The sequence below is a fragment of the Coloeus monedula genome, assembly GCF_965178545.1.
Source record: "Coloeus monedula genome assembly, chromosome: 7".
Classification (NCBI taxonomy): Eukaryota; Metazoa; Chordata; class Aves; order Passeriformes; family Corvidae; genus Coloeus; species Coloeus monedula.
The window spans coordinates 17401504-17427220 of NC_138787.1; the positions used below are offsets into that span (position 1 = coordinate 17401504).

The 25717-nt window shown below is 37.4% G+C and overlaps 1 protein-coding gene across 4 annotated transcripts in view; it reads right to left on the minus strand.

Annotated features, from left to right (window-relative positions):
* Nucleotides 1-22825, minus strand: part of OSBPL6 (oxysterol binding protein like 6) — a gene marked incomplete at both ends in the record, with an annotated part of 47116 nt that extends 24291 nt beyond the window's left edge. For 3 of the 4 annotated variants that reach the window (XM_082285557.1, XM_082285555.1, XM_082285554.1), the window contains 9 exons: nt 799-891; nt 1718-1821; nt 2273-2405; nt 2916-3080; nt 3197-3310; nt 4013-4066; nt 7311-7433; nt 10818-10913; nt 22724-22825. In XM_082285557.1, coding sequence (XP_082141683.1) covers nt 799-891; nt 1718-1821; nt 2273-2405; nt 2916-3080; nt 3197-3310; nt 4013-4066; nt 7311-7433; nt 10818-10913; nt 22724-22825 — 984 coding nt within the window. The remainder of the gene's footprint in view (nt 1-798; nt 892-1717; nt 1822-2272; nt 2406-2915; nt 3081-3196; nt 3311-4012; nt 4067-7310; nt 7434-10817; nt 10914-22723) is intronic. The other variant, XM_082285556.1, reaches the window with a different exon arrangement.
* Nucleotides 22826-25717: the final 2892 nt, after the last annotated feature.

Sequence of the window (25717 nt, forward strand, 5' to 3'; positions counted from 1 at the left end):
TTAATGCACCTATTGGGGACATATTAGAAGCTTTCAAAATCTGTATGAATTTCAAGGTATTTGAACGGATTAAAAGTTGCTGACATTTCTTTACTCAGTTGCAGATATCACAGTGGTGACTGCTAGCTCCCAAAGCCAGTTGAACGGTCTTCACTACCAGTTGCTTAGTTTTAAAAAAGATCAGCTTTTGGATCAGACCTCAGAACACACAACTGCTTCCAACAAAACACAGTGCAGCAATACAAGCACATGATTCTTATTTCTGTGCTTTTACCTTTCAGTTCTAGGGAAGGATGGAGTAAATTCTTGCTTCACATAATTTATTTTTTGGTTATTTGATTTGTTCCCATATTAGCCTTTTCCATAACAGGCGGCTTGTGAAAATACTTATAATTGGTAATATTCCAAGTATAGATCTTGACAAAGACAACTGGTGTGTTTAGTATTTCATTCTGCTTTTAACTTGATGTCTCCTGTTCAACTGCCCTTCTTTGCAACTTTGATATGGAATGGCAGTATCCCCATATGGTGCATGTATATTGAGTTTTGTATGCCTTAATTGACTGATATTCAGATCCCACTCCTTTCCCTAGATGGCAATGTTCTCATATGAATGATAATAAAATCCGTACTTTTCTCACTATCTTGTCTAGGTTTTGAACAACAGAGATTTAATTTACTTCATCAGAAACGTAAAAGACAGCACATTGACGTCCTACTTTCAGCTAATATAACATTTCATGCTTAGAATTTAATCTAAATTCTACAGTGAAAAGTAAAACATGGTGCATTCAGTACCTGAAGTTGAATTTTTGCATCTTTGCTGACACTTTTTGTTCTCCATCGTCTCGTCACCCGCTTGTCTTTCTTTGAAATATCTACACAGTTAGCCTACATTACACAAATAGTTAAAAGCGACTAAGTGCTATTAAGTTGACACAAGCAACACAGACAATACAGCAAGTTAGTAAAGAATTGTAGCATTAGACATGTACAAATTAGAAAGCAAGGAGAAGAATGCTGCTGCTGGGGCCCGAAATTGGAGCAGGGATCAGCTGTAGCTATCCATACACTTTTATAAACACATGGTACAGTTTGCTCCTTTAGCAAAACTACCGGTACCCTTTTTTCATGGGTGCATAATATTTAGGTCCAGATCTTGAAATTCTCATGGATTCCTATATGTAGATATTTGTAAAGGCAAGAGGATTCAGTGAAAATGGAAGGAAGTATTTATGATTTAGGATCTGCCACTGCTTTCTGTTAAGAGGAAAACTCACCCTGAACTGGGAGACAGTCCAAAACTTGGGACCTTTGTGCTATTCCCCCTTTTCTAGAGCATGCAACTTTGTCTTTGAGGGTCTTTGGGTCTCCAATCCTTAAAAAACTTAACATGTTATCTTACTCAACACAACAAAAACTCCTTAAATACAACATATGTTCTATTGTAACAGTCCTCAGTTTTGTTTTGCAAATTACTTAATCACTTGCTTTGTCCTATTTAACTCAAATACTAAATACATCCTAACTATTTGTTTACACATGAAACAGAAACAGTATTACACAAGATTAAAATAAACATATAAGATAAACATTTCATCCAAGATCTACTATTATTTCAGAAAAACATTGTGAGTTAACAGACAACACCTCTATATTTCCCTTAAGAGAAAGAACAAATATTTCAGCGTAATGATTTATGTTCAAGCATACTTACCTGCATGTCTGTGAAATTTGGTGCTGACTGAGTTCTCTGTAGTATTTCTAAATTTTGAAGAAGTTTACTGAGTTCCACAAGGTTAGACTGACAATGAGCAAGATCTAACAGATATAAAATAAAAATACATTAGGTGCTTCAATTCAGACTCTTTTTTTGCCATGGTATCCATTGTTAGCACTTAATTGCATTATAAAAGTTAAATGTCCACACCCCTTGTAGTAAGGCATCCAAGTAAAAGTTTTATTTTCAGAGGTGTTGAACACTTGTTATTTCTATAGGAGTCAGCAAAAAGTCTGGACTTCAAAAAGTGATCATATTTGAACAATGACATCTATTAAAATAACTCCGTACTACAGATTATTAAGATAAATTTTAAAAGCAACATCCCAAAACACATAGAGAGCGAAGTTCCCACCACAAGTATGTAATTACCTGAAGAGCTACTACATGTTCATGTAAGGATATAACTTAACCACTTTACTGACTTGACTCTTTCTTATATCAACAAGAAGCTCTGCTGAAAGAACAAGGCATGAAAAGATAAAGTCTAACCTTCTGCACATCTGTCCATCTCTTCAGAGTCCTGCAACCAGGCTGCTACTTTACTCTGACCAGTAGTGCAGGTGACAGGAAGGCTATTACTGCAAGGTATAGGAGGCTGCCAGGGGTAGTTATTTTGTTGCACCTAAAGCAAAATAAAATGCTTAAATTTAGTGTTGCTGTGTTGCCTTGTCAGTGTAATGACTATACTACTTCAGAATAGAAACCAAAGTATGCATTGTGTTCTCAGTGAGATCTGTGATTTGTCTGCATAGTTCCCAAAGACAGAGATTTTCATGAATAGCATGTTGGAGAATCAAACCAAGAACCCCACAAGTGGACTGTGCTAGGTACCAGTTAGGAAAGCTGCTGTTTAAGAGGAGGAAAAATCAGCAAAGAGGCAGACTTAGGTCTGATGACAAAGGCTAGTGCAGACTGTACAGGTGGTGAATACTTTGCAAGATCTCTACAGCAGCCCATTGATGAAGTAAGGCTAATGAGACAGTATTTCAGCTGATTTCAGCTGCATACGCTCACAGCTTTTTGCTGGCCATCAGTTCCCACAGGGGAAGCTCCTGTCTTATTGGCATTACAAGAGCTCACTGAAACTGCCCATGGGCAAGCCATGAATTTTCAACCAAGGAACACTACACACCTTTCCATCTGACACATTGGCAGCTGGTGAAGACTCTGTAGTAGATGCTGAGGGGAATATATGAAAGCTGGCATCCCTCGGAGATCTCACGATCTCGTTCTGACGGTACAACCGGTGGTGCCGTAACTTTGAAACCCACGCATCAAATGAATCCTGCGATTTCACCTGGAAAACAATTTATTATCAAGAAAGCATTCAAGATATTACTTTTCTGCACGATCTTTTACAATTTTATTTATTTCCACTGAGAATGGAAAAAAATATGTACTTGTACTTTTTACCTTTAGGTGATAGATGTGTTCTTCTGTGTCAAGATCTATCCTACGAGCCTTTTTTTTTATAGACATGACTGATAAACCAACATCAATGCTCCCGTGGACCTTTCCTTTCTGTATCTAAAATCAAAACACCAGGGTAAAAATTTAGAAGTATCATGCACTTTTTCTACATATTTTACAGAAAACTATCTGGTGCTGAAATGGTTTCCCATTTTATAAACATTTTAACATAAAGCCATATTAAAAAACAAAAGCTGCACTCAGACTGACCACTTAACCACTATTATATTTATAGTCAGAGAAAAGTATCTCACAAGAAGTGCTTGGTACAAAGCCAACTCTAAAGTTTAGGTGTGCTAAGTGGTTCACACCAGCACACAGGTACGGGAAAGTGAGAAGCAGAGAAAATTAGACAATACTTGACACCCTGCTGCTACGACTTGATAATTATTGGTATCAGATCTAACTAATTTACTGCTACCTTTTACATCTCTAGAGTACATTGTTATCAATTCTTTGTCCTATCCAAATATCTCAGAATAATCAGCTTTGACTGACATAAAAATTGGAAAAGAAAAATACACAGTCAGGTTAATCTCTCAAGCAGCTTCATTCAAGAAACTACTTAAAGTAATTTAACTTACATTTCCATAGAAGTAAAAAAGGTAGAATTCTTGAAGACATAACCAAAATCTTACATGATTTATCTTTAAATCCATCAACAACTTTCATGCGTGTACTGTCATAAATACGCCTACACTGAGTATGAGCAGGCTGAACTTCATTTAAAGTTTTAAAATAGTCTTCAACTCTACTTACATCAATTGGTGACTTTGAATATTTCAACATTCCATTATCCAGGACAAAAAACCTCTGAAATTATAAGAAAAAAACCAACAACATTCCTTCTTAATGAGCAGATGCAATTTAAACTGTGTACAACAATTCGTCTGGAAAAGGATTACCCTGTAACAATTAAGGAATGTTTGGGGGTTGAAAGGGGAGGATAAATACAGTAGTAAATAATTTTCTTGCTTGTTTTTTGACAACTATCTTCTAAACAAAAAACCCTAGATTCTCTTTTTTCAGCATCATGTTCTAAGTTTATCATAAACTTTGATAATGAAGGGTATTTTTTTTTCTCCAGTTTTCCAGGCAATGTAATAAACTCTGTAAGAAAGAGACTGTAGGACAAGAGAATTACATCTGTTTCTTAATTTTCTTCCTGTTTTTCTTCCCTCAGAATCTGGTCACATTTCAAATTAACAACGTACCTTCCCTATCCAGAAACTGAGAAGTTTTTCCTAGTGCAAGATCTACATCTCAAAAGGAAGACCATCTGAGAGACCATGGTCTACCATCCAAAACTTTGTGCCTTGTGGCAGACCTCTACTCAGTGAAGTAAAGAAGAGATTGCAGTTCATGCTGAAGACACCTTTTCTAGTGTTAATCTAGGTAATACAGGTATTAGCACCAGAGCAAATATTGCAGCATTCCCAGAACATTCCCAGGTCATGGGAGGGCTGATGTTTTAGGTGTTAGTGATACACTCTATCTTCCCTGACATGGTTACCAGGACTGGCCTAACCTGATGATGCCCCTGCTATTGCCACACCTTTATTTTGCTGAGCAGTTCCGAACTGAGAGCAGAATCCCCTATTCACACTGTATTTCTCCCTCCATTAAAGCTTCCCTAGCTTGTCTGTACCACATCACTCAAGCTTCTTTGCTGTCAAGTTAATGCAGACTTCGACGCACAGCACAAAGATAAAGCCTAGCAGGAAACTGGACCTGAAATGAGATTCACTAATTTGTGTTTATCATCGCTAACTTTAAAAACATGCAAAGTAATAGCACATAATTCCTATTTTTAGAGTGTAACCTAAAGCATTAATCTATGTTAAAAACCCAGAACACAGCAAAATATTCTGCTTGTTTCTCAAAGCTGTTGTGACATGGAAAGGAAGGACAACGGTTTCCTTAGGTAAACCTGTTAAATTAACACTATGAGCAGGGTCAGTAGTTAGCAGAAAATCCCCCCAAAGTTCTGGAAATTATGTCAGTCACACAACAGATGGTACCAATATCTCACACAGGGCAGGAAAACAGTGCTTTTCTCTACCCCAGCTGAAACCAGCACACCTGGAGACATAACTTCTTGAATAAGATGTCAAAACAACAGGAACATTTGGGGGGGGGGGGGGTTTAGGTAGGTATGGTCACTAATGGACTTCACAAGAACATGATATTCATGTCATATTGCTCTCTAAGCTGCATACACAAAAGAAAATTATCTTTCATCATCATTTCATTCCAAAGCACACCGGACTTCAGAGAATGGTAAGTTCACCAAGTTGCACACACTACACCTGGTATGCTACTAAAGCACATTCAGGACTGTCAGAATATGACATGCAATGTTCCATAGACAAAAGATGCTATATACAGCTTTTCTAGCAGAACACTAACACAGCACTTGCTGCAATTACTGTCTCTGAAGTTCCTCACTGGACCCTCAGTACAAAGTATTGTTATGGAAACTCTGAGATATCCAGGCTGGCGTTGGAAAAAAAATAAACTTATTAACAAACCCAAAGTTCCAAAACCTAAGTTCAGCATAGCTCCCAAGGAGAAATGTAAGGCAGAGTAGAGGGGGATGCTAAAATGTGCAGTTCTTAATCACATTAAAAATTATCTACACAGGTAACTGCTCTAAATTAATCCAGATCATCAGTAATCACCTTTACAGAGCTGTGAAAGTTGGACTCCTTTTACTCACCTATAAATTAGTTCGTTACCAAAACAGACACTTGGCCAAATAGCAACACATTAATATAATGTATTTTAAAGGTGTGGGAGCAGTGGTTTATTCCATAAATTCTTACATAACTCACTGATTTTTTTTGGAGGGTCAGAATGATTTGTTGGGGGTGGGGGATTGGTACACTTTTTCATGTTTCAGCTATGTCAGTTTGAAATCCATTAATTTGTCTAGACTAAATTCAGCTAATGTCTAAGTATCTGGCTGCTGAAATGACAAACTCTAGTTAAGTAAAACAAAGCCAAAACATCAAATGTAGATAAGCATGCAGGAAATAAAGGGTGGCAGGCATATGTATAACATAGCACAACATGCAGAAAGAAGAGAGAAATTAGGAAAAAAGCTGTAATTTACACCAGTATGGACTGCATTTAGATTCAGACCTAACTAATTCCCACAGTGTTTAGCAAGAAAAAAAACCAAAGTTAGTGCTTTCCCAGAAAAAACACCATGAATAGCTAATTATTTAACTACCTTTTGTAGTAAAAATCATTCTGTCCCTGAAAATTATTCTACTATAAGTACCCTTAGGAACAAAAATATGAGTGAGCATCAATACCACACATCTTGTTGCTAAAAAGGAGGGGGGGGGGGGGGGGGGTAGGAAATGCAATTATTGTGGTATTAAGTAGAGAAAAAGTGGTTTAAGAACACCAAGTGTAAGGCTAACAAAAGGCAGAATCATGCATGGAGATATGTATCCAAATTAACTAAACAGAATCAGGAGATTTGGGGTTGAATTTTGGGATGTTTTGGGGTTTTTTTAAATACAGATATCTTACGGCAAAAATGCATAGTCCCACTGTATGCCCACAATGAAGATTCCAGTGAAGAAGACAAAAAAATTTGGGGACAAAGCTGAACAAGACTCCTGTCAGCAGACCTGAAGGGGAATGCTCTCCTATACAAACACCTTGGATACATGGAAAAGTCCATCAGCTCTCCTCTGCTGTGTAACTTCAATGTAAACTCAAAGCAATGTTAGAGTACAGAGCTACACTTTGTTATAATAGACTGGAAAGAAAAAAAGGGGTACTGATTAAACCTCTTAAAACACAAGGCATCTGCGGCATTTACAAATTCCATCTGGATTTTGAATACAACCTTAGGCAGAGAGCACTGTGATTTGAGAGCCATGAACTGTGTCTGCAAACTAATTCTTATACACAGGTGGAAGAAAAAGTCATACACCAAAATTATGGGTATTTATTTGACATCCTAATTTCGTCTAGACAAAAAAATTCCCAACTCATAAAATAAGGTAATAACATTCTGACTGGTTTATGAGACCTTTACCTTGTGCCAACCTTTTAATGGCCATTTTCTCTTTTTCAGCATGAAACCTTCATGTTTGTCTGGCTTCTGGACATTGGTCTGGCCTATTTTCAGACCCTCTATGATTTCCCAGCTGTCAGGTTCCTGGTGAAAAAGCATGAAGACACATTGATTAATTAACTCTGCACACACATGGTGAAAAATTGCACTTACAAGTGGCATAAATTCTTCAGTGCAAGATAATGAGTAGGAGCCAGGCTTTTCAATCAACCTATTTAGGTACCAAACTACATGGTCATTATATTATGTCTAGCTGTATCTCATTTAAAACTACTAAATAGAAACATTTTTGGAAGTCTAACCCTTAGCAGGTAAGGTGTATAGTAAGAGTGCCCTTCGTGCTATTTCTTAATCATAAAGAAATTTAAATTTTCTGATCTATAAAGTACAAGCTACATTGGTTCTGGATGTCCCAGTTTTTCCTCCAAATCACAAAAACTAGCAGAAGAGGTTGCTTTATTGTTGATTTTGAGTGCAGCTAGTGATAATCTTCAAAGGCATTTTATGACATAGCTTCACTGGCTAATTGAGCCTCCAGAAAACTGCAAAAGGTAGGGGTTTTTTTTATTTTCCTGCATTAATTTTCACTGTATTATGAGAAATTTATAGGAAAGCTAACTAATTTTCTCTCTAGAGAAAAACACTGGTTGTACCATTTGAGATACAACCAGTTGTATGCCTTTCATGGAGCCAATTAAAGCATATTTCTGGTACACACCACTTCTTTTGCACGGTGACTGGTGCAGCTCAAGCCAGATTTACAATATAACACAGTTAACAGGTAAAGAACTGTTGGAGTTGTAAAAAGAAGAGAGGCCCGGGCTTCGGGAGGGGGAGAAAATTGCAGTCCAAAACCAATATGGTTGATAAGAGCAAAACTCCATTTATTAGCAATCCAGAGGCACTTATATAGTATACCAGCTTGTTAACTCTTAAGTGGCTTAAAACTTATCAAAGCGAATTTCTACTTCTACGTCATTGGACTTAGATTGGCAAGCTTCTACAGTTATGTTATGATTAAAAGAACCCAGAGTTCACCTCCCTTCTCTCCCGGTCAGCACATCTTATCAGTACAGCTGCATCGTTTCAAAACTCCCTCTTTGTTCCCAGCCCTGTTCTTTTTTCTTCACACAAGAATTTTCCCATGGAGAGTTTTTCTCACACACAGGCCTTTTCCTTACAGGCCTATTGCTACAGTTCTTTTATTGATCCCATAATTCTATCAATGATCCATGCCCCTGATCCTTTAATAATTGCAACAAAGAACAATATTCTTGAAGAGAACAAGACAGAGTCATGCCTTTATTTCTATACTCTTGCTACTACTGTAATCAAAAGTATTCTGCATCAGTTTAAAAATCTGTTATTGCCAGCTTCCTCAGACTATGAGGAAGCCATACTAATGTTATACTAATTATACCTTAAAAAGCTGTAAAATTGCATTTTCTCAGTTGATCTGTCATAATTCCCAGCAATGTTATGAAAAGTTAACAAGAAAGGAAGGAGGTCATGTAGCATCAAACATTTAAAGGGAAAAAAACTTGTTTGTCTCCACATTTCCTAAAAAACTGTTCAAAGCCAAGCGCTGTCAGTCTTTCCTAACACCTCCAAATAAATTACACAGCCCTGATAACATCAATATTACTATTATGAAAATATAGTTGCAAATGTAACAGCAAATTTCAAAACTAATATTTTCAATAAGGTCTTGGTATTTTGAGAATGGTGAAAAGCTCTATCCCAAATAATACATACTGTAGTGAATTTTAATATAAACCTTTATTCAGCTTATTTTCCCCTGAATAAGCATAAACTAACTATCCTATTGTCTGTAAATGCCATACTCGAAATCCACCTTTTTTACTTCCCCATGTTTTGCTTCAATAATCTATTTCCATTCTGTGAAGGGAAGCACATATGTATTACTTTTTCCCTACAAGGAAGTACTTGGCACTTGAGGGGGACAAATTAAACTCCAAGTCCCCTGGGGCAAGCAGAGAGTCTCTGCATCTCTGCCAACAGATGCTTCACCATATTGATTTCTCCTTTAGATGATCAGCTGCAGGCATAAGTCTTTTATCTACTAGATAACATCAGTATTGATTACTTCTCAACTAGAAATCACACAATCTCATATAGCTTTTCATTTAAACAAAAGGCCAGACACAGAGGGATAAAATGAGCAATTATTCAGTGCAGTGTGGATACTTGTCTCCTGCTGCATCAGTGCTACAAACTGTTCTTAAAACCCCCTAAAAATCCTAACTGTGCCTCATCCCACAGTTTTGGAGTGTTGAGCTATGCCCAATACAAGGGTCATTATGAAGGAGAGACAAAAATGGGAAAATAACAGTGAAATTGATATGCTTGTGGAATCCTCATCCAAGGACAATTCTCAAGTACAGCGCCAGTACTTCAGGACTTCAGTGATTCCAAAGGTATTTTCATGAGAAGCAGCCCAGTGCAAAGCATCATGACTGGGGGAACACAATCACAGCCTTCAGTCCCTGGGTCTGCACATGCCCCATGTATGGGGATTAAGGGAACCATTACCAACTTCTTTCTCAACTTTTGACTGCAAAATATTTATTTTCCAAATAAAAGAGAATAAACCATTTCATTTTCCCTGGATGAACAGAATATTTCCTTTTGAAATTGTTTTACCAGGTCTGTTTCAGAACTTCAGGCATTACATTTCTGATTTTTCTTTTCCACCAAATATTCCATCACAGCATCCTCACCTTTTCAGTAACAATGTTACTTTTGGATATGAAGTATCATAAAATGAAGCTTTCTTTATGTGGAATTAGACTTGTTTAGAATCACTTATTCCAAAACTGAGGAATTTACCCAAAAAGAAGTTGACTTCAAAATACCACACACATGGCTCCACCTCTCATGAGGGTGGTGTCACAAGGGTGGTGCCACCCCTGCAGTTCCATCCTTTTCTCTGCCTCAGGAAAGAAAGTCTCAGCAAGAGCTTTTAAATTTCAAACTACCCACAAGGGATGTTATTAGGACACATTTTTTAAACTAATATTTGTTAGGAGCAATTTTAGACTTGGATATGATTTGCTCTTCCTTAATAAGAGGATTGGACTGGAAAATTTCTCAAAGTCTTAGAATCATACAACACCCTGAGTTGGAACACACAAGGATCATCAAAGTCCCTTCTAGCCCCGTACTCTGAGATAGCAAAATTTGTTCCTAGGCCATCCATGGAAAAAAAAAAAAAAATCCAAAAAACCACCTGAACTTTGGTAATATAACATCTACTAAAGATCACTGGCTCTTCCTCCACCTCAGTTACGGAACAATGAGCTCCAGGGCAGACTCACAATATACTCAATGGTATCATTGGAATATCATGGAATCATACAAAACACTGTCCCTAAAGTGATAGTCCAACTACTTTGTAACTCTAGAGGGAAACTCACTACACAGATTCCATCCCAGGCTTTTGCTTACCTTGGATAGAGAGAGATGATCGCTTTCAAGGAACTGCTTGCTTAAAGAAGGGTCTGTGCTTCCTGAAGAAGCCTTTCGCTCCAAAATATGAACACTCTAAAAAAATAATTAAAGACAACATCATGGCTCAAAACATACAAAACACTACCCATCCATGACTTAAATGCACAAATAGTTTGCCTTCAGAGGCAATATACTTCTCTTTCTTTATTACTGGGTATTTAATTAATTACTCTGTTTAACCTAGAAATGATGGTGAACTAAAAAAAACCCAGGAAAGACAAGTAATGCAGTTCTTACCTACACAGATTCAAAGTACTCCTAACCAGACCTATCATGTTTTCTGTTAATATACAAGACACTGAGTGCACATATTGTGCAGTCAGCACTGCCCTACATTCACTTCTTCACATAAGATATTACTGCCTCTAAAATATTCATTATCACACCTTAGCATTTTGTTATTGGCTTCTCAACTGAGATAAAGTCACCACACTAATGCTTTTAAATAGATTACAGGTATTAACAAGATCAGTTACTGTGTCTCAGATGATGGGCTTGCTGGTGAACATTCATGGAATACTGTGATCTTAAACCACTGCAGCTGTTTTTACATATGACAATACTATAAAATTTTATATCTTCAAAGCATTGTAATAAAAATGAAATACATAATGTCACAACTAGTCTTGAAAAAACTGCTATTCTTAAAAGACATCTAAACATGTCTTTCCATTTTCCAGAAATGTTTCGCTCCTATTTTATAAAAGAAAAAGCATTTTTGATACAAGAGAAAATGACCACAACCCTCATGTGTGGATCTGCATTTCATTCTCTGGTGAAATTTTGCTGCATCTCACACTACTATTTGGCAAGAATTCTACCACAACACGTCATTAGTATCTCTTTGGAATAATATAAAACTGCTTCATTTCCAGGACATGAAGCACAATGACAAACTTGCAATTGCAATTACCCTCTGAGAAGCATATGTTTTTCTCAACTGAAAATGCCAATTAAGTTTTGTTCACAATTAAGCTTCTTTGCATTGACTGAAGAAATTACCCAGGTACCAGAGACAGCAGAAACAATATAAAAGCACATACAAACAGCAGTGTAAATACTATTGTTTTTACAAATTATTAAGTACATAAGGACCATAACCAAACTAAATGAAAATAAACACAGCTATTCATTTAAATGCATGTATATAACACAGACCACATCTTGCTGCAGAGCAACACACAGACCTTCATTGTTCTCTTTCAAGTTGCAACTGTGAATGAGAATAGGAAAATATGGGGAGTGTCTCTGTTGTCAGTGGAGATTAATAAGCATCCCTGTCACCATACAACAACAATTAGTATTTAATTTCAGTTCATTTTAATTAAATTTTACAGTGAAGAATGAGGAAAATCAGCAGTATTATGTTATTCAAGGGCCAACCAGCAAAAAGCTTCGTCATTTATGCTTTAAAAACTTCTGCTTTATTAAAGGAAGTCCAATCTACTTATTTAGCCCAGTGTATTTTACTAGTCAGATGACAAAAAAAATTTGTATGTATGTAGCACAAGTGTCTGTGTTACATATCAAGTAATTTAATAAACTAATTTGAGCTGAGAATCACAAAGTTCCTAATGATAATGATAAGCTTTCTCACCAAATAAAGGAAATGCTACTTATACACAGTATCACACTTTAACAATATACAAAAGAACCAAATTAAAGTGTCTCTCGATTAGCATAATCAGGATGATTCCCAACTTTCTTGCCAGTTTTGTCTGGCAGGCAGGAATCCATCCATCCTGAGATGGAGCAATGCCCAACACAGATGTTCAGAAGGTCTCATATGTAGCAGCTGGTAGAGTTTGTTGTTACATAACTGCAATTTCATTTTGTACGATATTTAGAGAGGAGTAGCCCAACAGCCCTTAGCTTGACAGATTTCCAGTGACATTTTCAATTAAATGATTTTAAGTCAGGAAGGTTTTTCTTTTTTTTTAATTAGCCTTCAGTCATTACAGTTCCACTTCAGTTGAGAAATACATTATTAGCCAGCAGCACTTTAATGAATGCTGACTTATTCAACTATTTGTTTGAAAATGAGAAAATGAACACCTTTCAAATAAAATTGTCTTCTTTACATTCCTTACTTCCAGAAGTGTTGGCTCATTGTCTATATATGTTTGCTTTTCAATTCTCTTTTCTCATGACCACCATTACACTGACACAAAATCATTTCTTTAGATTTGTGACATGTCTCTAGCATAATATTAAGAGACATTACTTGGTGCAAAGTGTTTTCCAGTGATGTGTGTTATTTTTCTGCAAAATTACAACGAGACATCACACAATTGCTTGACATTTTGAAAAGCAGCTAATTTTACAGTGCAAGAATTTAGTTATTTGGAATCAAAGAAATAAAAATTATTTAGATCTTGAAATTATTATCAAGGCTTTTTTTGTATTTTAACATGAAAAACAGAGTTGGTAAAGGAAGCAGTAAAAAAAAAAGTCTGATAAGAAGGAAGAAAGAGGCAGACCAATATAGCTTCTGGGGTTTATTTATAATCAAACCAGAAAATGAATAATAATCCATTAAACTAGGCATATCAATCAACCTGGTACTCTTATTCCTCTCATCCCAAAAATACAGACAGACAAAATCAATGTCTGCATTGCTGCATTCCAGACTCCCCTCAGGTTTCAGGATTACCTATGCACTATAGCTGGTTTCTCTTGGAGGAAAATGCTAGCACTAGCAAATTCTGTGTGTTCTTGAAAACTAATTCAACAGAATTACAAGTTTAATTCAAATTACTATGTAATTCTATTGTAAAATCTTCATCCTAACTACAATCCTTCCTTCATTTATATGATTATCTACAACATACATATGTGACACACATTTGCCTCAAAATAGCCCTAGCAAGCCAACATATGGGGAACACAAATGCTTGTTCCACCCTGCATTTTTTTCCTTTTTTCCTCAAAGACATGAGGGAGAGGAAATTGATGGAGAAAATAAAATAGCACTATGACGTTGCATCATATTCTCATCTTCTCTGGAAGGCAAGAATGGAAAACATATTTTACAATATCCTTCCATGTATCTTGCCAATTTCTTTCCTTACTTTGGAGTTCAATGACTCATGCACCTCACTGTTCTGGTTTTGGCTGAGACAGAGTTCATTTTCTTCTGAGTGCTGTTGCAGTGCTGTGTGTTTTGGATTTAGTATGAGAAGAGTGTTGAAGGCAGAGTGATGTTGCTGAGTAGCTCTTACCTTAAATCAAGGACTTTTCAGTTTCTTGTACTCTGCCAGTGAGGAGGTGCATGAGGACCTGGCAGGGCCATAGCCAGGGCAGGTGACCTGAGTTGGTCCTTGGGATATTCCATACCACAGAATGTCAAGCATAGTGTGTAAACTGGGGGAGTTGGACATGAGAGGCCGATCACTGCTGGGGGATGGGCTGGGCCTTGGCCGATAGGTGGTGAGCCATTGTATGGGGCATCACATGCCTTTCTTGGGTTTTATTTCTTTCTCTCTTTCTTGTTCTTTCTTTCCCTTACAATCATTATTGTGTTATTAAACCGTTCTTATCTCAACTCCCAGGTTTTCCTTTGTTTTTCCTCTGATTCCCATTCCACTGGCAGGGTTGGTCTCCATCAGACCAGAGGCTGAAGACCCTAACTTTTGTTTACTGAATCTGACTTCCCATTAAAACAAAAGACATTCAACTGTTTTCACAGGAAAGGCAAGGAAAGAAAAGAGATTTTGAGTAAGTAGAGACGGAAAATCCAGTGACAAGTCTGACACTCATGCCTCTCCCTTCGGCTTCACTGCTTATTTACTTAATGGAATTAATTATATTTAATGCAAAGACATCTCTATAATTTATAATTTATTAATTTCCCAGAAAAAGACAAGCTGGTGAGGATTTCATCACTTACATTGGACACAGACTCTCTGTAGTTCAGAAATGTGCACAACATGTGGTTAACAATTAATGAAAACGATCTGATGGATCATTTTGGTTGGTCATAGCATTCTAGCAGTCTTCAACACCCATAACCATGGGGCCTAGGCATACACTGTCCTATGACAGCAATTCAAAATAGACCTTTCCTGTCTGGGTTTTTCGTACTGTTCTTTTTCAATCCGAAGTGCTAGCTAGCGCATCTTTTATTATTTGCTATTCACTAGAATTCTTTTTGCAACCTAGCAAAACTGTGTTCTTATTTGAATTCCATTTAGTATGAAGTGAAATGTTTAATCACTTTCTCTCAATAAAAAACCCACTATTTTCCAGTTATCTGAAACACAGCAGAAGCAGTAAGGCAGACACAGACTTGACTGCATATGACAATTTTTACTACCTTCTAAACAAGCTGTGATACATGCCGAGTTAAGCTGCGATATTATTTGCAAAGGCTGTATTATTTTCAAGGTTATAACCTTGAAACTTGCTTTTATCTTCAGCTGCCTCTCAGCCAGCTCTGGCTTTCCCCCTGTTAATGTTGGAAGAAAGACAGATTCTTGAATATAACTGTGAGGGAAGAGTGAGGGCAAAGCAAAACAACCATACCTCATCAATACATTTCTTCTATCTTCTAGCACATTTTTTTAATTTTTATAAAGCAGTCATGGTCCTATTCTTATCCTCAGTCTTTTCTATTGGCACTGCTCCACAGCTGTTTTCAGCAATCTCAGCTATCAGCTAACTGACAAAGGAACTTCAAAATACTTTGTGAATACCAAACACAGTTAATATTTTTCTTCTTACTGTAACACATGCTCAGCTTGTACAGAAATGTCTGTTTGTAACCTTTTTACTGCAAGACAATATGCAGCTCTGTAGCATATGTATAATATCCAGGTACGTCTGCCTGCTTCTTTCCTGGGATATGCAAAGTACACCCTTCTTGTATAACAAAAATGTCAAGGATTTGTTAGCTCAGGAGTTCTCTGTCAGCCCTTTCCAGAACTCCAGCTTTGTATTGTACTTCACATCAATGCTTTTAGGCTCTGGAAGCAAGGAAGACTTTGCTATTCAAGGTACTTTTCAACAAATTCTGAAGACAAATAAGCTCTTGCTCTGATGAAGATCTTCTTGGAGGGAATCATTAGCACAACTGGATAAAGGAGAAAAGAGCTATCTGTCATTGTAACAGCAACCTTCCTTTTGCCAGAACGATGGTTTGGAACAACTACCAAGTCACAGCCTCAGTGTCAATGACAATCTTCTCCCTTTGCACCTACCTTAAGACAGTGCAAACAGATAAATTTACAGTGTCTGACAGAGAGAATTCAGATTTTAGCTAATGATACAAAGCTTTTTTTATGACTATTGAATAATCACAATTAAAAGGCTTGATATTTTGTTAAATAGTCTCAGGCTAGCAGTTCATTTTAATGATGCTGAGATAGTTAAAGAAAAAAGGAAGGAAAATAAAATTACATACACAAAAGAAAATCATTATTTGATATGTTAATTTTTTCATGAATGAAAACATTCTAGACATGAAAGGGAGTCAATGTTAACACAAATAATAAATGAAAAAGCTGGACCTTCCTTAAAAAAGTGCATAGGTTCAGAAGAAGAGAGACCTTTCTTCTTGTGACTCTCTTCCACTTCTTCCTGTAAGCAACCTACTTAGCCTTTCTCAATATCCTTTAAACTTCAATATACACAGTATAAAAATATAGGAGATAGGAAAAAGAGGGGGTTGAAAAATTTTTAATCTGATTTTTTTTTTACATGAAATATTATTCTACTAGGGAGGAAAAAAATTTTTATGTAATCACTTCATTTTCAGTTCCACACTAGAGTATTTAATAAAAACAGGAAAAGAGAGGTGTTGGAACAGCAAATAGCATTACTAAGGCACACAGTTATTCTGTCTAATACATTTGTATATTTCGAATGTGGATAATCCCAATCACACAGGAGTGTCTAGAAAACAGAAGCCTCCATATCATACCTGCCATCACCCTCCCTCTTCACTTTTGTGCATTTCCTCTCCACTGAGGAAATGAAAATACAATCATGGTTCTCTTTCTTCTCCCCCATTTGTTTCCCAGAAATCCTCAATGGCACTTCAGAAGAGTTGCATTTCTTCCAAATTCGTGTGTATGTTGCACTTCGAGTTTGTATCCTCAAGGATGAGACATGCTTATGTAGGACATGTATGCATGAAGGGAAAAAATGAGACAAGAGGAATGCAAAAGTGACCATGTTCTGAAAACACCACCTTAAATTATCTGTCAAAATTTACACGGGTAATTAAGCTTTTATGAGAGCAATTTCCCTGGTTTTGTAATAGAAGATAGCTACAGGCACCATTTCTAATCAAACTGACATATTTTTTAAAAAATAAATCTTTCTTCATAGCCCACATCTGAACTTCAGCATTCTCCATGCAACCTGTAAAGCACTCCTAGAGGTAGGATAACTGAGATAGCAATGTTTATCAAGCTCAGAGAACATGTACACACAGCCCCCTGGGACAGCCTGGTATGAATGCTATCACTGTCTCTCCTTGACTGGTCCAGACCATTTTATCTCTTCAAAGCTTTAAGGCCAAGTCTTTCTTAGGAAGAGACAGCATCTCCATCTATTAATCTCCAGGACTGCGCTCTGATCTTGTCTCTAAACCAGTGAAGATATTACAAAGGGCAGGAGCAGTCATGATCCAAGTATTTCGAAAAATGGACTGGAGAGGCCCATCCTGTGCACGTGGACGGATGTACATCTTCTGTTTGCTGTCTATCTCTCAGGTAAATTCTAGACAGAAATACAGGCACGATATGAAGGACATCTGCTGTGTGTCTGCAGGCTAGCACACAGCCAGCCTGATGTATCCAGGGGTACTGGGATCCGGGGCACGTGCTGCTGCCAGTGTATGCCAGCAGCTCTGCCCACAAGGATTCCCAGTGCTGGAGAATGTCTCACACTTTCAATGCACCCATCAGCATCAGTACTTGGGGGTCTGCCTTACCCCTGGGATCAATCTGTACCCATTCCCTCCAAGTATCACTTGCAGGGGTTCCTATCCCACCCCTGGACAAACCTGTAGTCCAGAGAGGTTCACTTTGTAAGTTTAACCACCTTCTGAGTTCACTCATCAAGTTATCCATTTGAGTGATAAAAATCTAACAGATCTGAGATTTATGATTTCATTTAAAACAAGCACTATGGTATTGAACCTAATGTAACATTCACCTGAGTATTCTACAGCTTTAAAAGTTACATAGCTTCAGACATTTTATCAGACACTGAAGTAAGACCCACTACCGTCCAAACCTAAGGAATGTTTTCGCACTCTGTCAAAGGCACAGGGAAAAAAAATGTAGAGTAGCAGCAACTAATCAAGTTAAAGAATAATTGCATGTTTTTGTTAACAATTTTGGCATTTCATTCTTCAGCTCCCTCAGAACATTTGCTTGCTCCAGTGAGTTGTTGCTTTTGAAGTACTCAACACTTCCTTCTCTAATCCTGCTTCAATAGTTTTATGTGAAGAAAGTTAATTAGGAAAGCTAGCAAAAGAGAATTACATCACTGTAACAACAGTACTTGGCATTTAGTAGCCTCTTGAGTTTGAAACTCTCAGAGAGGTTAATAGCTATTATTAAATAATTCTCACAAACAACTGCAAAGTAAAAAGGCTTCTAAAAGTCTATGCTTTGCTACAAAGCAAAGCTAGGAGTAAGGCTGCATGTTCTGAGGTCTGTACTATGTCCACCAGACAACTGTCCATCCTTGCCTTTCTTACTTTTTAAGTCACAGAGAGACAGAAACAAGTGAAATTTACAGGTAACCAATAAGAATATTTTTCCCAGATGTCACATCAGTCTGACAGCTGTGAGCAAGCATGTAGGCTGCTACCCACCTTCAGAATAAAAAAGGTACATAAATGTGCTCAGACATCTCTTCCACATGGAATATATTTGGTTATATCACATCACAATCTTGTATGCGCAGCACTGTCAAAGCATCTACAAAATGGTGATACCCACCTTAGGAAACACCACTTTCAGGAGACTACTTCGATGAAATACAGTGGTTGTAAAAAGCTAAATAGGCATTTTCTAGTGCAGACCTTTAGACAAGACCAGAGCCTTGGAATTGTGCTCTGCTTCTACATTTCATGGCCAGGTAAACATCTTCAGCCCAAACTCAGTCCTTTGTGAACACCTTGTGTACACCCCTTCTATTAGTCAATACTGCTTGTACAGAAGGGAAAAAAACCCAACCCAAAACAAACAACAAGCCATACTAAAATCTGAAAAGCAGACTGCTGCTGTGGAAAATCTTTTTTCCTCTTTCTTCAAAGCCCCCACCTCTCACTCTTTACAAATAGCTAAAAGACAATAATCGTTTGAAATATGAAAGCTCTCCTAGTAGAAAGGTGACAACACAAGGCTAAATGCTATAGGACTAAAAGCTTTCCTTCTTTTGAGATTGCTGTGTAGGAAAAGAAGCAAGGATTTGTTGAAAAAGCAAACTGATAAACAAAAACACAAAAAGAGCAAGAGAACAGCTAATCGTCTCTCCCCCATGAAAGACCAAAAAGAAAATTAAGACATTACAAGAGAAATCCTCACACTTAATATAGAAGACATTGCTACATCCATTTTCATACCATGTATTAGCTAGCTTTTAGGTGGTGGTCAGAAAAGTCAAAATCTCCCCTTTGTTCACAGTTTCAATATGATTACTCTCCTTCTGTATCACTCCCTCAGTTTAGCAGCCTGAGGTCAGGCTCCAATTTGCCAAACTGCACATTATTAACCCTATGATGTATTTGCTTCTTTCTTCTCAGCACAATATTCCTACCCACACACTGCAGAGAATATATAATGTATTACAGTCTGCCTTATGAGTTGCATACTTAGTCAATAAATAAAATACAAAATATTTTTTATGAATTTTTTATGAATATAAAGAACTTACACCCATAAAATTGAATATACAACATATGATTTTATCATATGCAGCTGTACTTCTAAGAGTTGTTAGTTTTCCTCCATTTTGCTGTGCAGCAGTATATAGCTAGCCTTTTCAGAGTTTCATAAGGGATGAAAAACAGGAACCTCCCTTGTCAGCATGGCCCACAAAAAAGGCTATCAGAATTGCACTTTTTATGCTACCTTTTGTACAAAGACTCTTCTTGACAGTGGAAGTGACAGGTTTTGTGCTCTGAAACAGTTCCACACTAGGAAAATCTGCTGCTCCCTTCTGAAGTATTCCTTATCAAGGGTACCACAACTGCCTTCCCACTCTATTCAACTCAGGGGCTAAACAGAGCAGGCTGTTTCTGGGCCTTCTACTGTCTAACCATCCAAATTAAACACGGTTTTAATGAAAATGAATGACAAAAATCTGAAATCACTTTCTTAGCTATTGCTGGCTTCATTAGTCTATTCATTTATCTATTACTCAGTCATGGAGCCTGAAAATTGACAATGTCAAAGCTTTTGTCTGCTAATTCTCTTAGGTGATGTATATTGTACAAATAAAAAAGCTACAGTAAAATACCAGCATTATATACAGCACGACATTTTCCACTCTCCCTGAAATGATTTCTCATAGTCATGTTCACACTCATTCAGCCTCCTGCACCATAATTTATTGGGAAACTGTTCCATAATTGCTGGTATGACTTTGACAAGAATTATATTATGAGAATGCTTCAGTCATTAACCATCCAGAAATAGCCAGTGTTATCCTGACATATGACAATAAAAGCTACATTGGCACTTCATCCAGTCATATCAATTTCCATATTCATCTATATTACCAATTTAGGAAGGGTGCTTTTCTACTAGCTGCTCTGAAGAGTCCAAGGAGGCAGCAAGACACAATTTTAAAGACTTTTCAAAGTAAAATCCAACAGCCCCTGAACCAAAATCCCATAACCCCTAGCTATCATTGTGTTTGGGCAAAAGCCTATGGAAACCAAGACATACAAATAATACCACAAGCAAAGAAATAAATTAAAAATGCAGTTGTTACAGTGGATGGTAGGATGAAATGGATGTTTTAATGTGTCTCCATGCAGAGAGGAAATGTGCATGCTCCTTTCCCTGGATGTAGCACCACTGCACTTCATGCCGTGTTGCACGCTGCAGTTCTTTCTGCAGAAGAAATTGCTCAGCCATTCATTCTCCCACCTTTAACACTGAAAGCACTAAGGCAAAAAAGCAAACGCCTCGGAGTAGCCCTTCCAGTCCACATTTACATGCCTAAGTACATCGTTAAGCATCATCACACTTTATGGGATCCTCTGGATGCATCACACCATCAACCTTTATAGCATTATTTTAAAATCATGCTTCACGTTTCCATGATCAAATATGGACCTAAAGTTAACCATCCATTTCATTATGATGACAGGTATACCTTGCTTTGTACCGTTGCTACGGTAACAGATATGGTAGCCATTAGATTTATGGTAATATGTATTCCCAAGAGGTAAATTTGGTTTTTAATTCCTAGTTGCATGGTTATGTCAAATTACCTAATTACAAAGAAAACTCAGATAATATGCTCTTAGCTGAGACCAGCAGCTCCTGAGACTCTTGCATTTGCCTTCTTTGGGTTTAAATGTAGGAGATAAAATACACTGATGCTTTAAAAAAATGACGTCAAAATTCTTGCTCCGGATGGAACTAATGAAAAATTAAGAGGTTATATCCTAACCAAGACTTAATTAATAGAATAAAGCTATCCAAAATCCTGTACACTACGAAAGGGAAAATATTATCACCTGTGAGAAAACACTTTTTGGATTTACTTAAGCAATGGAAATTATTTTAAAAATTACACACACATTTCCCGCCTGTTATTAACCATACATCAGAATTCTTCTCCTGATTTAACATTTTAAATGTACCTTGTGGTGAGATTGTTTACACTCAAAGCTGTAAATTTTACAGTTTGCATTAAAAATTCTTAGGTTTCAAAATTTTCAAAAGAGGTAAGGGAAGAAACTTCCTCAGCAGCAGCTGAGAAAATAGCATCAGAGCTGCCAAACAACTAGCTGAGAAAATAGTCCTAAGCCGTTCAAGTAAATGCATAGTACATCAAATTATTTTAATTTTTTTTAATTATTTGCCTCTTTTCCATGGATCAAGTTTCAAAATATGCTTCTGTTCTAACCAATTTTTCGGTATCAACCTTTTCATTTGTAAAATATACATGTAAGAACATATATGAAATCTAGTGGATAGCTCTGATACTTTCTGAAGTGCTCCCACTGATATTGTGGCCAGACTGTACAGCCAGCCCTCAAAAACCCCCATTTAATTAATACAGTCTTAATCTCAAACAGATCCTGCAAAAAGATGTGTTACATCCACATAAACAAGAGTCTCTTAATGGAAGTCTACCACAACCAGACTAGTACTCTATGAGGTAGTACAATCAGGGTTAATTTGTAGTAAAACAAATAATATTTAAAATGTTAGGTGTTTACATAAAGGATGAACAAGATGATATTTAAACTGAATTACCACCTTCTAAAGTTATAATGCATTTCTGTTGTTAGATTTACAAAAAGAGATATTCATAGATGACACAAAACGAATTTATGTAACAGTAGGTTTATGCTGCCAAAAAAATCACTTCCCAAAAGACTTCAGAGCATGTTTCCTACTTGTCCATGTGACTATACTTCCTGTTCCAGTGCTGTACATAGTGCCCATGTTGTTTTTAAATCTTTTTTAAACCACTTTAGAAAATGGAAGAAGTAAATTCAAAAACTCAACAGTTTTTTTGGCTGTAGTGATATCATCCAATGCTGTAAGCAAGCAAATCCAGAGCTAGCAAGAACTAACAGCCACATGACAGGAATAAAAGTATCATCCCACCAGATGGTACAAACAACTAGAGCATTTCCTTACCTGCCTCCTGTCTCTCTGAGACGATGATGAGGAGGAGGCACTTCTATGTGATGGAGTGGATGTTTTGTGAGCTGGAGATATACTCTTCTCCTCTGAACTCATCTTTGCAGCAAACTTGTATTAATGATCTTGTGCTCTTATCACTCATGTACAAAAAGGCAAGGGATAGTCTTCTGCATCCTTCTGTTTCACAGTTTATGGACAGCCAAAGAGGAAGTCAGTCTCAGCTGAACTGCACCGTAATAAAGAAAAATGTGAGAGAAAGAGTGAATGAACATACCCTCGCTCCCAAGTAGCTCTGCAGCAAAGGAATCTGTTGACTATTTAATCAAACACATCTCCCAGTCTTTTACTCCCCTTCCCAACAACTACCCAGTACAAATACAAATGCGTTGTTCTGCCTTCTCACAGAATATGAAAAGAGTAGCATATTATTTCAAAAAACCCTAAGGAAAGGTTTAAGTAATTTGCAACAATTCTCAAGCAAAGTTTACAAGTCCTTGATAATGGGGCATTATCCTGCATTATATCACAACATTATCAAGTAACTCCTCAGGACTTCCCTTAGAGCACAGATACCACTGAACACCCCATTATAATCAGCCCCTTGTAAGAATCCTGCAGTTAGATTAAGGACTCTTCAAGTATTTAAAAACCAGGTCCCTCTCTCAAAGGTGGTGCCCTCACCTCCAGTATCAAAGGCTTTACTGAGGCAGGGGGAGTGAGTGGCTGGGGGGCATCTGGCTGCTGGCCAGGGCTCACCCACCCCAGTGCAGGGGGCATTCCCTTTACTGTTTATTCAGCCACTGCTAGATACATCACTGCTTTACAAATACTAGAAAATTTCTCTCACTCGTTTCTCTCCACCCAAACCTTTCATTTCCTCCCACAAACAGAACAATAGATACTTAGAGCAGCACAGAGGATATTTGTGTTAATAAATAGTCAAACACTACCTGTCAAACCCCATCAAAATTCTGCAAGTGCATTTCTGCAAATCATGAAAGTCCAGGAATGGAGTTACGCTTCTCCATGTTTAACAGATCACCGTGGTCTTACTTCCGCTGACTGATACAGCGTCTGATCTTCCATTAACCTTGGATAAAATTATTCTCTGAATGAGATGTTAGCTGCAGGCAGATGACATATCTTCTCCACTGCCCTCCTAATTTTGAAATAGTGCCCTTCCCCATTCGCTGTGATGACAGCACACCAAGGGTCAGCACAGCACAGCTAGCTGCAGATGGGTGTGGAGAAAGGTGCTGTCCTGCACCATGTTAAATCAGATCAGGAGAAAAATACATTTACACTCAGACATGACTGCACACTCAAGAAATGATGCCATATTGAAGACAGAGCTCTAGCTTCTCCAGACGCAATAGATATCCATGCAATAAATCATCCTGAGCCCAGATACTCACACAGAGGCAGCTAAATAATTATTTACATTGTGCCACCAGTTTCTGAATACTGCACCCTAAGAAACATGCTCCTGCTAGAGCCAAGATCTGTGATGACTTGAAACAGACACCTTTTCTGCTTGCTGTACTAAGGGAAAGTGGAATGACTTCACTTTATTAGTTATCAGTACTTTTGCAAGTATGACTATCATCCATATCTTATGAATGAGCTTCAGTCTCCATCAAGGAGTCTCCCATAGAATTACAAATCCCACATATTACCCACAGAGTCCACACAGCATCCCAGTGACATAAGTGGGAGGACACGGCTGTTCCAACAGCAAAAGCTGCCCACATTCCCTGAACATCTTGGCAAATTCTGTATCCTTTTCAGGATGACAAGCTCCTGCTAGAAGAAGCCTAAGAAGATGGGTTAGGCTGTAGCTGCCAAAGCCAGCTACAAGAAGACAAAAGATTGCAGGAAGAAAGAAACAAGCTGCACAGCACATTTTTTTCAGAACTTCAGAGAGAAAACATAATGAAAATGAACCCAAAGAGAGGCTTTTCCTTCTATCCTAGCATACCAGGGACTGCTGGCATAGTTTAACAGCATTTTCATACCCTACAAATGCATCAGGGAAATTTTAGCTAAAGAGGTGTACCAACAGGGATATCTCAAGGTCTATACAATTTTCATTTAAATAAAAAATGCAGTTACAAAAATCAGAACAAAAATATAATCCTAGTTCACAGAGCTTTGCAGAGCACTTGAGTTATTTAATAGGAAATCTGCAGTCACTTTCAGCTATGAGGTCGCTGAATTTTTTTTTAGCAGAGTAGCCTTCGGGCAAATGAAAATCAAACCCTTTTTAAAACATCTGATCTTCACTCAGTTGACTCATGTGGAAAAAAATTATATTTAGTAATAGCACAAAAGGACAGTGGTCTGGCACTTCCAAGTGTGTTCTGAAGGCCGTCTGGAAGCAGTAGCTGCTGTTGTAAGAAGCAAACAAGCAGTACACAAGGAAAACAGTTCTCTAAATAGCTGCCAAGTCTGGGATTCTGTCAAGTATGGACTTTTTCTTTTGAAAGGTATTAAAAACAAAAGTAATGGCTTACACCTGAGCCAAGCTCCACAGTGGTTCTCTTGAACTCCCCAAGGACTAAGAGCTGAACCTAACCAACAACTTGTTCAAACCACACCAACTTGTGACCAAAACAAAAATGCCACAAATACAAAACCAGCCCCCTTCACACTACAAGAAGCAAACGTTTCTTCTTGCCCTATTTCACAGCAAAAATATCTTCAATACTAAACTACTATTACTTACATATAGGAATATATATAGGAATTTCAGTTCAGGAAGTGTAGTTCAGGGTTAAAAGTCAAAAAAAGGCAACTGGAATATTTGAGAAATCATGCCACGTAAACAAACAAAAAGATATATTTATACAACAACAACAAAAAATGTAAATCAGCAAGAGTTAGCACGGAGCTCTTTCTTACTGTTCTTAAACATTGAATTTGGATTCTTTCTATAAGCTAAGAGTCTATCTTCCAATTTTGGCTTAAAATTTGGGCATTAGATCTTTT